Source organism: Numida meleagris, chromosome 2 (genome assembly GCF_002078875.1).
Source record: "Numida meleagris isolate 19003 breed g44 Domestic line chromosome 2, NumMel1.0, whole genome shotgun sequence".
Taxonomy (NCBI): Eukaryota; Metazoa; Chordata; class Aves; order Galliformes; family Numididae; genus Numida; species Numida meleagris.
Window position 1 is genome coordinate 142,270,069 of NC_034410.1, and position 15,605 is coordinate 142,285,673.

The 15,605-nt window shown below is 42.0% G+C and overlaps 1 protein-coding gene across 9 annotated transcripts in view; it reads right to left on the reverse strand.

Moving 5' to 3' along the window:
* FAM135B (family with sequence similarity 135 member B) overlaps window positions 1-15,605 on the reverse strand; it is a 194,086-nt gene that overhangs the window by 24,432 nt on the left and 154,049 nt on the right. For all 9 annotated transcript variants that reach the window (XM_021387042.1, XM_021387036.1, XM_021387045.1 and 6 more), the window contains 2 exons: window positions 5,236-5,389; window positions 2,235-2,284 (listed from right to left, as the gene is read on the reverse strand). In XM_021387042.1, coding sequence (XP_021242717.1) covers window positions 2,235-2,284; window positions 5,236-5,389 — 204 coding nt within the window. The remainder of the gene's footprint in view (window positions 1-2,234; window positions 2,285-5,235; window positions 5,390-15,605) is intronic.

Here is a 15,605-nt window from a genome sequence, read left to right on the forward strand (position 1 = left end):
AGAAAGAAAGAAAGAAAGAAAGAAAGAAAGAAAGAAAGAAAGAAAGAAAGAAAGAAAGAAAGAAAGAAAGAAAGAAAGAAAGAAAGAAAGAAGGAGAAAGAAAGGAAGAGAAAGAAAGGAAGAAAGAGAAAGAGAAAGAAAGAAAGAAAGAGAAAGAAAGGAAGAAAGAAAGAAAGAAAAAAAAAAGAGAGAGAGAAAGAAAGAAAGAGAAAGAAAGAAAGTTGAGATAGACAAGAAATCGAGAGAGAAGAGAGAAAATGGAAAGAGAAGGAGAAAAGATGAAGAGAGGACAGAGGAGGAAGGCACTATGTACTTTTAATTCTCAGAGTTTTGCTGCCCAGCCACACACTGGGCAGTAGCCTAGCAATCCTAGAAAGGCTGGTCAGTTCGCAGGGACTCAGTTCCTCACAGTGAAGTTCCTCAAAGTAAAGCCCATGAGCTAAAATTGTCATTAAATATGATTCTTTCTATTCTGTTCACATACTTCGTGCTGTGTAGTCTGGTTTTAACAATACTGTTAGTCAAAATGAATTTAGAGAGCATTTTGGAGAGATTATTTTTGCTTGGCTGTTTAAAAATCATTTGCACGATTAAAAAAACATGGACGTTCAATTTTATCCTGTTTTGAATAGCTACTCCGTCCTTAGGTTAAATAGAAAACAAGGCAAAATTCACCTCCTTCTCTCCTTTTGTTTTTATTTAATTTTAAAAATGGACCTGACTCTGGTAACACGGTGGTAATGGGAAACTAACCCCACGGGCTTCCTTCTGTATAGTTTTAATAGCATTTTCTTTCTTTATAAATGACTGTCCTTCGTGCTTTCTGCTGAAGAGAAATGGCTTCAGTTCCCATATTCCTAGAGGCAAAATACTGGGAAAGCTTTGCCAATACTCTTCTGAAAACTATAGAGTTTCACATGACTTCTGCACTTACATTGCAGAGATGGTCAATGCTACTCCTACATCCCAACAACACTGTACAATGCTTCAGCATTTACGTCTTATTAGTCTCTCAAAATTCACTCCTTAATCATCAAATTATCCACAGATTGATAGAAAGCCATGATTCTGGGATGCTAATGCCAAAATTTTTAATGGTATACAGGAAAAACACAGTAAAGTCTGTATCACTCCAGACAAACAATCACTCTAGCTATTGCATTCTCCTATCTGTTACTGCTCTGTTCCCAGAAATTTTAAAAAACTGTCTGGCTTTATAAATATGTACATTCAAAGCAAGTCAGTATGTTTTTGGTGAGAGTAAGAATTGGACAGGAATTTGAAAATACAGAGAAATTAGACTTGACATTTTCTGACATATGCCAAGCCAGTTTGAACTTTGCTGGACTTACTGGTCCCGAGGAGACTCTAGATTATGTTGTCTGACCCACAATAACTTTAAGGCTTCTAAATTTCTGCAACCCAGTTGAGCTGAGTCCCATAACTCACATTTCTCTAAATTTAGATGAAATCAAATTTCTTTCTAATAATCCAACTTATGTCTTGAAATTAAGAAATTTGCTATTTCAATCTTTTTTTTTACATACGGATAAAAAACATTGTCTCACCATCTGTAACTGCAGTGTAAATATACTTGCAGTTTGATTTGGTTTCAACTCCATTAATTGTTATTTTGTCACTCTTTCCTGTGCTGTCTTCCTGCTAATAAACTGAGCAAATCAAAAGTATTAAATCTCTGATTATAAAACACTTTCCCCAGTGATCAACTGACGTTTGCATTTCTTCCTGGCTCCCTTGATGACTGCCTGTGTCTCACTTGAAATCAAAAAAGCAGAAGTTCAAGACAGTAATTCAGTTACTGCTGTGTCACAATCACTTTTTTTCTACCCACGAGCTTCGTTAGACATTTAGGTGTTTTTATTTGAAAAAAAATGTGGCTGAACAATCTGCCAAAGAGTATTCTCTCCTGTCAGCACAAAAGCTGTAATTGTAACCTACCCCAAATCAACTTTTGTGACTACTACTGACACTCTGGTTAGGCTCACTGAAGGATGATGAAGCATCCAGCTGGTGACTTGTTAAAAGTAACAGAAACATCATGTAAGTGAATAATCAAAATTATGTGAAATTATTGGTGGAAAAGAAACATCCAGCAGCTTTCTTCTGGCACCAAATTACCTTTCTCCCCATTCTAATACATGATTGTGCTGTCTCAGTACACTTGAAAAATAGACACGAAAAAAAGCACAGACTGATTCTGTTAAAGAAAATACCTGCAGCTCTGCACAAAGCTGAGATAACGTATCTTCCACGGGTAGTTCCTCTAGAGGAAAAAAAAAAAAAACACACAGAGAAAGAAACAGATCAGATTTAAGAATAGTAGATATGAAGTGTTAAGGCTGTACTTTTTGTTCATTCAGTAAACAAGACATTTGACATTCTTCATCAACGGACAGGTTTCAAGTTGGACAAGTTCACCCACGATACACAATAAACCTTGTACTTGTAGAGGTACAGGTACAACTTCTGCTTGTGTGACTTAGACAGCTAAACCTGTAGATGTTCTGGAAGGTTGTTAGGACACAGGATAGAATTTCACTTTTTTATTGTCTGCTCTCTCTTCTAATAGAAATTTCCTTACTAGCTTTTGAAATTTATCAAAATATATAAATATCTGAAGGGAGGCTGCAAAGAGCCAGAATCTTTTCAGTGGTGCCCAGTGGGAAAAGGCACTAAACAGAACTCAGGATGTTCCCTTGATCACAATGAAGAACTCCTGTACTGTGCATGTGATGGAGCCCTGGCACAGGTTGCCCAGAAGCTGTGCAGTCTCCTCCTTGGAGATCTTCAAAAGCCACCTGGACTTGGTCCTGGGCATCCTGCTCTGAGTGTCCCTGATTGAGCAGGGGTTGGGCAAATGGACCCAGAGGTCACTTCCAGCCTAAACCATTCAGTCATTCTGTGATTTATGGCCAACTCCTAAACTAAATGCAATGTTGTGTCACTGTTGGAACATCTGAGCAAACGATGTACAATAAATGGTTCTCCTTATCATGTTACTCAAGGCCATGTAACATAAGTCCTGCATGTCTGACTGGTAATAGACTGAACATCTCTGTAGTGCCCTGTGCAGTGTGAAGAACTTAGCCTTGAGCATGTAGGTATTGCTTTGATGTAGTCTTGAGAGAATCTAGCACAGGTATGCTCCACATTAAATGCACAACAAACTATAAAGCAGGGGAGGATATATGTCAACTCTTCAACTTTTGCAGCTAGACTTTGTGATGCAGAACTTTCTAATAGTATACATAAAGAAATAAAACAGAGAAACCAACCAACTAATTCCCTTCCCAATACCAAGTGACTCTTTTTAAAAGTACTACAGACTGAGAAGCGCAGCACCTCAGAAAGATCTCTCCTTAGCTGGTAAAATGTGAGAAACAATAATTTCCACTTTTAATGTCATAATTAGACTACTAAATTTTTAATAGACTATTCAGAGGCCTAGGAAAAAAAAAGAATTAAGAAAGTCCACAGAGGAGATTTATAGTCTTGTATTTGTCTTAACTATCTTTAGAAAGCTATGATGAGATTAATCTCACCAAATACAGATGTCTAAAACTGAATGAGTCATTTACATTCTCATGGTCAGTGGAGAAAAATGAATAAGTATAAGGTGCTGTTCATGTCATACTAAGGTAGAAAGCACTATTTGTCAGATAATATACTTTATGGTCCTAAATGGGCCTGTTTCTCCCTAGTGACTGTAAGAACACTCTGGGCAACTGTCTCACACAAAAACAAGCTTTATATTCATCATACTGGGTAAATCTTATACTCCATGATTTTGCTGGCCTCAGAAGTCTGTCCTTAAAATCAAATCTTCAGTAGATTTTCAGGCTGTGAGTAAAATGATACAAATAGTGCTCTGCTCATGCAGCTAGAAAGGGTATTTGCATTTAGCAAATTTGCATGTATTACAACAAGTACATTTGCAAATTAAGTGCTTGCTCCAGTACCAGTAGTCATTTGAAAACCAAGTCAATTGTATTCAGAAAGCCAATACATGCATATCTTAGTCTGTTCTTCAGTTGTGGTCAACCAAGTCTGCCAATTCCTGATCTATAAACCTGTTCAGGTAAAACATAAATCATCTAAAAATGTGCCTGATAACCAAGATGCCTGAAATACAGGTTTTGCTGCATGTTGGATTCTGTTTGACAGCTCATAAGTTGCAAATAAAAATGCTGTAACTTTTTTTTTTCCTGTAGCTGAATGGAATAACACAGTATGTGTTCTTCCCACTCCAAGAGTTGCAAGCTATTTTGAGTGGAAATATATATCAGGGAATAAGACATGAAGTGGAAAATAGAAGCTATCAAGCTTCTATACAAGTCTGTTCAGCATAATGTGTTATATTTGAAAGTGCCTGCAGTATCTACAGTGAAAAAGGAAATTTTTTCCTTTTAAAATCTGCTAACTAATGCAATCAATTCTCTTAATAATCTCTGCAATTCAACAATCTGACAGCTATGTATACAGACATACAAAGTCACAAAAACAGATGAGATGCATTACTTGAATTCAAAGAAACAGTTGGGAGAGCAGGAATTAGTCAGGGATGCTCCTTATTTTCACAGGAGCTCACACTATCATTACAGACATGACTAAATTACAGAGTTCTGTCCCACCAGTCCAACCAGAACTTCCACGTTGGACCCAACAGCCTAATCAGCCAAAAACGGTTTTGCTGAAAAGCTAGAAAATCTAATAAATGAATTAGAAAGAAAAGCAGGATCATTTTAAAGAGCAAGATGTAATTATGCTATAGGCAGAAAATAAATGTATTGCAAAGTATGAGGGAGGGAGTGTGTTTCAAAGGCATTCAAATCAACTTTCTGGTTTTTGTTTTCAGTTTAAAAGAGAGAAATATGTTTGAGCAAAATTTCTAGTCTTCTCCAGATCTCATGATGATTCAGAACTGGAAGTTAGAGCAACTCAGTCAAATATCATTTAGAGGCACGTATTCTGAGAAATTTATCAGAACATTTCTACCTCCCTACCTGTCAGGCCACCTTCAGATGGGGATGAAAAGATTTTCATATACTGAGAAAGCAGTAGTCTGGCAGTAGTGTGCCAAAATAAACACTAATCAGAAAATAGGGGGCAAAATCCTCTAAATCTCTAAACAGATCAATAATTTTGGTACTGAAATTTGTATTGAAAAGACAGCACTGGATTATATTCAGTGATTTAAAATGTCTGTTCTCTTACCCAACTTCAGCTGTGGTAAATCAGGAATCTCCTTCATTATGAGAGTGTAGTACATGTGAAGTCCTCTTTGAGCATTCAAGAGCAGAAGACACAGGTCCTTATGCCATTTGTACGCATGCTGCATGCAGTTTTCAGATGGGACATAAAAACTTCCCTGCATAACAAAAGTATCAAGAAAAGAATAGAAAAATACAGGGATTAAAATTCTTGCTCTCGATTTGTCCTAGAGGTTTCCACAAAAATCTTTTTGTGAGCAGCTTTTCACTTCTAATCAAGCGTTTGGCACTCAGGCCTACCTCCTAATCAACTATCTAGGCACCTATTTACAATAGTATCTCATTCTTTGTGCATGGTCTTCCCAAACCATACCAAAACTAGTAGTTCCCAGGAATGCCCCTGTAGTAAATGGACATGGTCCCATGTACTAAAACCCTCAGTCCAAATGCTCCAACATACCACTCTGGCTCTGCTTTTCACCCATGTCTCACTGTGGAACCAAGATCTTCCAACAGAGCAGATAGTGTAAGCCATGGCACATCCTCTGCTACAGGATAATGAATAGAAAGGACTAAAAGGAAGACTACATTTAAAATCACATTGTATTATGCTCTTCTGTGACCTTTGGAGCTTGATATCATTGTGGTATAGCATCATAGAAACACAGAACTGTTTGAGTTGGAAGTGACCCTTAACGGTTATCTATCTAGTCCAACAACCATGCTTTGTTATGAGTGCTAGTGAAAAAAATGCTGATGGTAATGCTATTCTGTCTACTAATATGAGTCATTCTGTCCTCCAGGATCAACACCAGGATTATGACCTCTCTTGTGGGAAAAGATGTCAACGGGCAGACCACAGCGCATTCATACAAAAATTTTCCCAAACTTCTTTGCACCTTGAACACAAGCTGAGTTGGCATAAAGGCACTATATGTCAAAGATCTCAGTTCTGTCAAAAACACTTATAGAAATAATGTATATTTGAAATTTACAAGGCTAAGATGTAAAATAAAACTGGTTCTTAAACTGTGTTTTTGTGGCCAGGATTTCATGGAGAGTTGTAAAAAATATTACAATTGTCAGTAACAGCTCATATTTCCTAGGTCTCTGTAAGCGATGTATTTTACAGTTTCTAGCCAGATCATGGATCTGTCATCCTCTTTCAATTGCTCCTAATGGTGTAGCAGAAAGATCAGTTACAGCTTGCAATCAGCGATAATAGTTGGTTCTTGTTCCACCACAAGGGAGTAATTTATATGCTTTGCACAAGAAGCAAGGATTATGAAGACAAAGAAAGAAAGCCACCAAAGTACTCTATCCTTGAACTTTATGAAACATTAAGTAAATTGAGTATATGTCTAGATCTGCAGCAGATGAGTTGCACAAAGGCATAAGTCAAGATGCTCCCAATAATGTATAGCTATGGAGAAGCAAGAACAATTTGCAACTGAATCCACAACTGATTGCAAATGGAGTTAGAATATAATTCCTACACCCTGGCTAGGTACTGACTGCCTTTTTGGACACTGAGTAGTTGGTAATTACTAAGCCAATGGTTTTAACAGCCATTTCCCAGAAGAACAGTGAAGACTCACCAACCACATGCCAGTGCACGTCCCACACTGTTCTACCTTTGAGTCCAACAGTAAACTTGCATTTCATGGATCTTAGCTTGAGCTGGGATGTATTCCCATGCTTTCTTGTGCAAATCATCAAGATATGAAATTGCGTTCTGTGGTAGACACAATGGGGACTTCTCAGCATGACCCACAAACAGCTGGTAATGACTGCCTGTATTGGTTTTTCCTGGAAGATATCAAAACCCTCAGCCCCATTATGAATCTAAATTTTACTCTTGCTGTGGAAAATAGAAAAAAAAAAAAAGAACATAAACAAATGCTGCTTGGAATAATAGAAAATCCGATGTGTACTGATACACAGCATCACAAAAATGTCCTGTTCCATAATCCATTGCTGATTTTTTGAAGCAAAAATTGCTCTGGCACATAAGTGCTGTACTGACAAGCAGAAGGAAAAATGTGAGATAATTTCATAGTTCATATCAGTGCTGTAACAGTTGAACAAGTCTACATTTTAATAGGTCTATCTGGAGCCTTTCTTGGCATAAATTGTTGTTTAAAACTAGAAGTAAAAAATAATAGGAAAATGCAACTATAGGTGGGCTCCAAAATGTGTGATTTAAAGATGCTGAAAATCCTCCTCAGTTTATTCTGTATTAAATGTAATAACGTTTGTCTAATACTCATACAGTGCTGAATAAATAAAATTTCTTTGGAATCAATCTGTTCAGCTTATATAGCATAGGAGTTTAGGAAATAATACTTACATAGTGCTAAAATACGAAATGGGGAAATAATTATTACTTAAAATAGTTTACATTATGTGTTACCAGCTTAACTTGGTCATTATTGCAGAAATAGAAGGAAGGGCTGCCAACCAAAGGGACTTGGACAAGTTCGAAACATGGGCCCACAAGAACTTAATCAGATTCAACAAGGTCAAGTGCACAGTGGTGGACTTGGGTTGGGGCAATTCCAGGTATGTGTACAGATTGGGAGAGGAATTCCTTAAGAGCAGCCCGTCAGAGAATAACTTGAGGGTTCTGATGGACAAAAAGTGGGACACGAGCCAGCAGTGTGTGCTTGCAGCCTGGAAGGCCAACTGTATCCTGGGCCGAATCAACAGAGGGGCGGCCAGCAGGGAGAGGGAGGGGATTGTCCCCCTCTATTCTGCCTTTGTGAGGCCCCATCTGGAGTATTGTGTTCAAGCCTGGGGTCCCGAGCACAAGAAGGAAGTGGAACTGTTGGAGTGGGTCCAGAGGAGGGCCACAAAGATGCTCAGAAGGCTGAAGCACTTCTATGAAGAAAGGCTGAAGGAGTTGGACTTGTCCATCTTTGAGAAGATAAGGCTCTGGGAAGGCCTTATTGCAGCCTTCCTCTACTTAAAGGGAGCTTATAAACAAGGAGGAGACTGACTTTACATGGACAGATAGTGGTGGGACAAGGGAGAATGGTTTTAAACTTTAAAAGGGCAAATTTAGATTAGATATTATGAGGAAGTGTTTTACTCTGAGAGTGGTGAGACACTGGCACGGGTTGCCCACAGAAGATGTGGATGCCCCAAGCCTGGAGGTGTTCAAGGACAGGCCCTGGGCAACCTGATCTGGTGGGTGGCAACCCTATCCATGGCAGGGGCTTGAAACTAGATGATCTTCAAGGTCCCTTCCAACCTAAGTCATTCTACGATTTCATGATCCTAATCTGAAATATCATCTTGTTAAGGTGGGAAGTGAGAGTGATGGAAAAAGAGAGATTGCTACAGAGACCAGTCTTGGGGCAGGTAAGACTGCACTGGACAAGGGTTCTGAAGTGAAAAGGGCCACAAAAAAGCTCTTTTTAGGGCTTTTTGAAGCCAGGAAAAGCGCGGTGCAGGTGCCGGGGTGCTGGCAGCTTGTGGGCGGGCTGCCGAGCTAGCAGGGGTGGAGCTGGCACTGCCCACTCTTAATCTTATCCGTGACCTTGGCCTCTGGCCGTTAGGCTGTTAGTAGCTTTGGAGAGGGCGGGAGCTAGCTCCCTTCCACAGATCACGCACAGTTAGCAAGGTGCTTTGCTGCCCACTGAGAACCAGGAGGGGTAATCAGTGCGTGAGCACAGCCCACACTGCCCACACTGTACTGCAGCGGGTGTGAGAGGTAGTGTCCCTCTTTCGTCAGGAGACCTGTTCTCACATTTGTAGTCTCTGAGACTGTAAGTTTAAACATGGTCTCCACCCAGCAGCAGGCTCACCTCAAGAAGACTGTAGCGACCCAGACTGAGGGCCTGCCCAGAGCTGTAGCAGCTCAGGTCTCAGGCTGCAGGGAGTGCCTGAGCCTGCTGCTGCTGGGGGAGGGTGGCAGGGATTCCTCCTGTGTGAGGTGTGAGCAGGTGGATGAGCTGCTCAGCATGGTAGTGGAGCTCAAGGAGGCGGTAGAGAGATTAACATCCATCAGGGATTGTGAGCGGGAGATAGACTGGTGGTGCAACTCTTGGCAGGGAAGACACCGTCTGGATCTGCCAGACGGTGGCAGATCCTCTCGCCTGCCATGATCGAGCTGAGGGAAACAAACTGGGAGAAGAGGAGGAATGGAAACAGGTCCCAGCTCGGCGTTGGAGGCAACCCCCATCCCGGCCCACCTCGGTTCCCCAGGTGCCTCTGTGTAACAGGTTTGAGGCCCTGGAACCTGAGAGAGAGGTGAGTGAGGATGCAGGAGGAGCTCCGCCTGCAAGGTTGCCAAAGTTGCCCAAGGTGAGGCGGTTGACTCCACGCCTTGAGACTGCCTCTGCCAGGAAGGACAGAAGGGTGATCGTCGTAGGCGACTCCCTTCTGAGGGGAACGGAGGGCCCTATATGTCGGCCTGACCCTACCCGTAGGGAGGTGTGCTGCCTCCCTGGGGCCCAGGTCAGGGATATCTCTAGAAAACTCCCCAGTTTGATCCACCCCTCTGATTATTATCCTTTATTAATAGTTCAGGTCAGGAGCGATGAGACTGCTGACAGAAGCCTGAAACTTATCAAAAATGACTTCAGGGGACTAGGGCAGTTAGTTCAGGGAATAGGAGTACAGGTGGTTTTTTCTTCTATCCCTTCACTGACAGAGAAGGACACTGAAAGGGGCAGGAAAACCCATCTCATAAACACATGGCTGAGAGGCAGGTGCAAACGCAAGAATTTTGGAATTCTTTGATTCTTTGATCACGGAGCGGTTTACTCGGCACCAGGCCTGAGGTCTGCTGATGGTTCTGGCTTGTCTCAAAGGGGGAAACGCATCCTTGCCCAGGAGCTGGCAGGGCTTATAGAGAGCACTTTAAACTAGAGAGGAAGGGGGAAGGGGATAAAACCAGGCCTGAAAGAGGTGTGCTTAGGTGGGCATCGGGATTAGGGGTGAGGCAAGGGGCTCAGCTGAAGTGCATCTACGCCAATGCCCGCAGCATGAGCAACAAACAGGAGGAGCTGGAAGCCTTCGTGCGGTAGGCAAACTATAACTTAGTTGCCATTACGGAAACATGGTGGGATCGCTCCCATGACTGGAGTGCTGCAATGGATGGCTACAAGCTCTTCAGAAAGGATAGGCAAGGAAGGAGGGGTGGTGGCGTGGCTCTCTATGTTAGAGACTGTTTTGATGTTATTGAGCTTGCAACTGGGGAAGACAATGTTGAATCTCTATGGGTTAGGATCAAAGGAAAGGCTGACAAGCCTTTCCATCCTGGTGGGGGTCTGTTATAGACCGCCTAACCAGGATGAAGAGACAGATGAGGCGTTCTGTAAACACCAGCTGCAGCTGGTGAGAAAACCTACCAGGGGAGGTGCCCTGCTAGACCTGCTGTTTGCAAACAGGGAAGGTCTGGTGGGAGATGTGGAAGTCAGGGGATGCCTTGGACAGAGCCACCATGAAATGGTAGAGTTCTCAATTCTTGGTGGAACCAGGAGAGGGGACAGGTATTCGGTCCTGGAGGGTAAAGAGGTCCAGGAAGGCTGGTTTCTCCTCAAGAAGGAAGTCCTGAAGGTGCAGGAACAGGCTGTCCCTCTGAGCCGCAAGATGAGCCGGTGGGGAAGGAAACAGGCATGGATGAACAGGGAGCTTTTCCTGAGGCTCCAGGAGAAAAAGAGAATCTACCTCCTGTGGAAGAAGGGACAGGCAACTCGGAAGAGTACAAAGAGGTTGTCAGGATGTGCAGGGAGAAAATTAGAAAGGCAAAGGCCCAGCTCGAATTAAGCTTGGCTGCTGGGATTAAAGGGAACAAGAAATTCTTCTACAAATATATTAACAGTAAGAGGAGGACCAAGGAGAATCTCCATTCTTTACTGGACACAGCTGGGAACGTGGCCACTGAGGACAATGAAAAGGCTGAGGTTCTCAATGCCTTTTTTACGTCTGTCTTTAAAAGCCAGACCAGTTGTCCTAAGAGCACTCTACTCTCTGACCTGAAATTCTCAGATGGGGAGCGAAACAAACCCCCCATGATTTAGGAGGAAATGGTCAGAGACCTACTACTCCACCTGGACTGCCACAAGTCAATGGGGCTGGATGAGATCCACCCGGAAGTACTGAGGGAACTGGCGGAGGAGATAGCCAAGCCACTTTCCATCATCTATCGGCATTCCTGGTCAACTGGAGAGGTCCCAGAAGACTGGAGACTTGCCAGTGTGACTCCCATCTACAAGAAGGGTCGTAAGGAGGATCCAGGGAACTACAGCTCTGTCAGCCTGACCTCGGTGCCAGGGAAGGTTATGGAGCAGATTGTCCTGAGGGAGATCATGCGGCACTTGCAGGACAACCGGGGAATCAGGCCCAGCCAGCATGGGTTTGTTAAAGGCAGGTCCTGCTTGACCAACCTGATCTCCTTCTGTGATCGAGTGACCCTCTTGGTGGATGAGGGAAAGGCTGTTGATGTGGTCTACCTAGACTTCAGCAAAGCCTTTGACACTGTCTCCCACCAGTATTCTCCTGGAGAAACTGGCAGCCCATGGCTTGGACAGGTGCACTCTTTGCTGGGTAAGGAGCTGGCTAGAGGGCCAGGACTAGAGAGTGGTGGTGAATGGAGTTAAATCCAGCTGGCAACTGGTCACGAGTGGTGTTCCCCAGGGCTCGGGGCTGGGGCCTGTCCTCTTCAATATCTTTATTGATAACCTGTATGAGGGCATGGAGAGCACCCTCAGTAAGTTTGCAGACAACACCAAGCTGGCAGGAAGTGTCGATCTGCCTGCGGGTAGAGAGGCCCTACAGAGAGATCTGGACAGGCTGGATCTCTGGGCGGAAACCAATGGGATGAGGTTCAACAAGACCAAGTGCCGGATCCTGCACTTGGGCCGCAACAACCCCAGGCAATGCTACAGGCTTGGGGCAGAGTGGCTGGAAGGTTGTGTGGAGGAAACTGACCGGGGGTATTGGTCGATGCTCGGCTGAACATGAGCCAGCAATGTGCCTAGGTGGCCAAGAAGACCAATGGCATCATGGCTTGTATCAGAAATAGTGTTGCCAGTAGGAGTAGGGAAGTCATTCTCCCTCTGTACTCAGCCCTGGTGAGGCCCCACCTCCAGTACTCCGTTCAGTTTTGGGCTCCTCAATGCAAGAAAGACATTGAGGTCCTGGAGCGTGTCCAGAGAAGGCCAACGAAGCTGGTGAGGGGTCTGGAGCACAGGCCTGATGAGGAGTGGCTGAGGGAGCTGGGATTGTTCTGTCTGGAGAAGAAGAGGCTCAGGGGAGACCTTATCGCTCTCTATAACTACCTGAAGGGAGGTTGTAGTGAGCTGGGGGTCAGCCTCTTCTCTCTTGTAACTAGTGACAGGACGAGGGGAAATGGACTCAAGTTGCGCCAGGGGAGATTTAGGCTGGACATTAGGAAATTCTACTTTTCTGAAAGAGTGGTCAGGCACTGGAATGGGCTGCCCAGGGAGGTGGTTGAGTCACCGTCCCTGGAGGTGTTCAAGAAACATTTAGATATAGCGTTGAGAGAAATGGTTGAGTGGGGTAATTGGTGGTAGGTGGATGGTTGGACTGGATGATCTTGTAGGTCTTTTCCAACCTAGCTAATTCTATGATTTTATGAAAAAAGACATCAAGTTCCAATTCTCTGGTCCTTCAATGACTGTAAGGAATTACTGCCTTCACAAGAGTGCTTCTTTGGAAAGTTTTTGCATGCATAGAGGCAGAGCAGGACATAAGATAGATTATTAAACCCACCTCAGGGACAGTTTAGCTAATGTGAGCTAAGGTCTGTGCATCGTTATCTGCTGGGGATTCAAGCACAGTAGGCATCTGTCGGACAAGGCCATTATAAACTACTGTAGCTTAATCAACCTATCTGTCACTGTTCAGTAATCTGAGAAACATCAAGAAATGCTCTCCTTTGGGATGGTCTGAAGACTGCATATCTACCATATTCTTACTTTTAATTGCTTTTTCTACTCTGCTGTGCAAGTGGTTGCTGTTTTCTAGGTTACAGCCTAGCTTCATGCTACAATACCAATAAATCAAGTTTAGTAGCCATCATGGAATATGGTATTCTAATGACAAAGAGTACTGAAAAGCTAGAAGCCAGGAAAAACACTGTCTATGACCAATTAAACAACTACAAAGTGCTCGGAAATCTGTGCTTCTTGTATCATGACATATATCTTTTATTCCAAAGGATTTACTTCTGGTTAAGATACAACATGTTAAAACAAGTTTACATACTGAAGCTGACAAACTGAGCTTGCCCAAAGCATACTGACTGTCTGGGCTTGTAAAATCCACTGTGAAATTACATGTTAGCTTCCTTGGTAAGGACATTTTGAGTTAATTCCTTCAGTCTACTTTTAATTTATTCTCAATAGTTTGTAGGTAAGAACAGATTTTTCTACACTAATGCATCTGTACTGCCTTCCTTTTCCATGAACTCTCTGCAATAGTAGAATATCTCTGGCTTATGTTCTTTTCTACTTCTGAAAAGTTTGGGAGCAAATGAATGCCTTACAAATCTTCACTTCAAGACTTACCACCTAAACATACTCCAATAGCCGTGATGGAGGATGATACAGAGCTACTAGTACTGACACTAGAGAAAAGTACAACTTCTATTGTGCCAACAGCATCAGAGACAAAATAAATCATGGAAGCCATAATGATAGAAAAACAGACAGAAACAGGCAGTCGGAAAACAATGCAAAGAACTGCAAATAATGCCAATAATTGCAGAGTGCAATGATTGCTTTAAGAGTTAGTTTTTCTATGGTGTTTGAAAAACATCATTGGTATTGATCTCAAATAAAAGTAAGAATAAAGTTGTCCCATTAGCTGCCAACATCAATCTGATAAGCCCTCACCTTGAGAACTGTGTGCAGTTTTGGGCACCATGATATAAGGACATAAAACTAAAAGAGAGTCAAAAGGAGAGCTAAGAAGATGGTGAAGGGTCTAGATGGCAAAGTGTGTGAGAAGCGGATGAGATCTCTTGGTTTGTTCAGCCTCCAGTTGAATTTGGCCATGTTCTGCAAAACTAGATCCTGACACTGCACACTGTATTTTGTCCGTCTGTCCTTTAAATTTTCTTCTAGTGTTTACTCAGCCAAAGAAAATAGCCTGAAAACTCAACAACCTCAAAACAAACAAAACATTCCTGACAATATCCCTGCTAAATATATTTAAATAAGTCACCCTTTAAAATGAATGTGTCCTGGGTAATGTTCTTTTTAGTGAACAGATTTCTCCTATAATTACAGTGTATTACTTTATAAATGTACTTTACAACAAGAGAAAGGAAAATTAGTTGAGAAAAACAAACACAAATTAAATAAGGTTCAGGCCAATTCATTATTCTAATGCAAAGAACAATTTGTGAGTAACCACTTGCAATGTACCAAATCCATCTAATATCAAAAGGCACCAATTGGATTTTATGCTCTGTTATACACAGTTATTGGTATTTGTTTTGTATTAAAGTAATTTCACAAGCTATGTAAACTGTGTGAAACATTCAACAATAGCACTAACAATTGGTAAATTAGACTCTTCATGTTTAATCTAATTCAAAATAGCATTTCATAATTCAGATTTAAATTCAACTGCTTGTCAAGAATTTTAATATAGTAAGAAACTACTGCAGACTAAATAGATAAGTTTAGCAATTCCAGTAGTTTTTCACTAGCAGACAGTATTATCTTCCAGTGAAGACCTAGATAACTGCTTGAAACAGGGTAGCAAAGATCAGTATTTCAAGATGAACGCAGTCTCTGAGAGCATGGTGTCTGCCCATTCATCTGCATGCCTGCATTTGTCACCTAACGTATTAATTTTGGTATAGCTTCAAAACCAATGAGCATGGAGATTTTGCGTATTTACCACGGAGAATGTTTTTTATGATAGGAATTCTTCTGTCAGCTGCTAGTTGGAAACAAAATGATAGTTAATGAGTTTTAATCCTTGAGGAAGGATTAAAAGATTATTTCTGGTCATTAGAGATATGACAAGCATAGGGGCAGAAGCACACTCACATATACAGGAAAACACATGACAAAGAGAGATATATTTTTTTTTAAATTTAAACAACAAAAAATAATTTCTTCTGACCTTCCCTTCTCTTTCTCTCTTGTCGACCAATTCTTGCTGGAAAACCAGTAGGTTGGATGGGGCCTGTGGTAACCTGATGTAGTGGGTGGCGACTTTGCCTATGGCAGGGAGTTGGAGCTTGATAATCTTTGATGCTGCTTTCAAACCAAGCTATTCTATGATACTATGATGTTTCACTACTCAAAACGCTTAAAATAAAAATGAAATCACTATACTGTATTTACTTTTGACTTACATGACTCTAGCAACACTAATCCAGAAGTG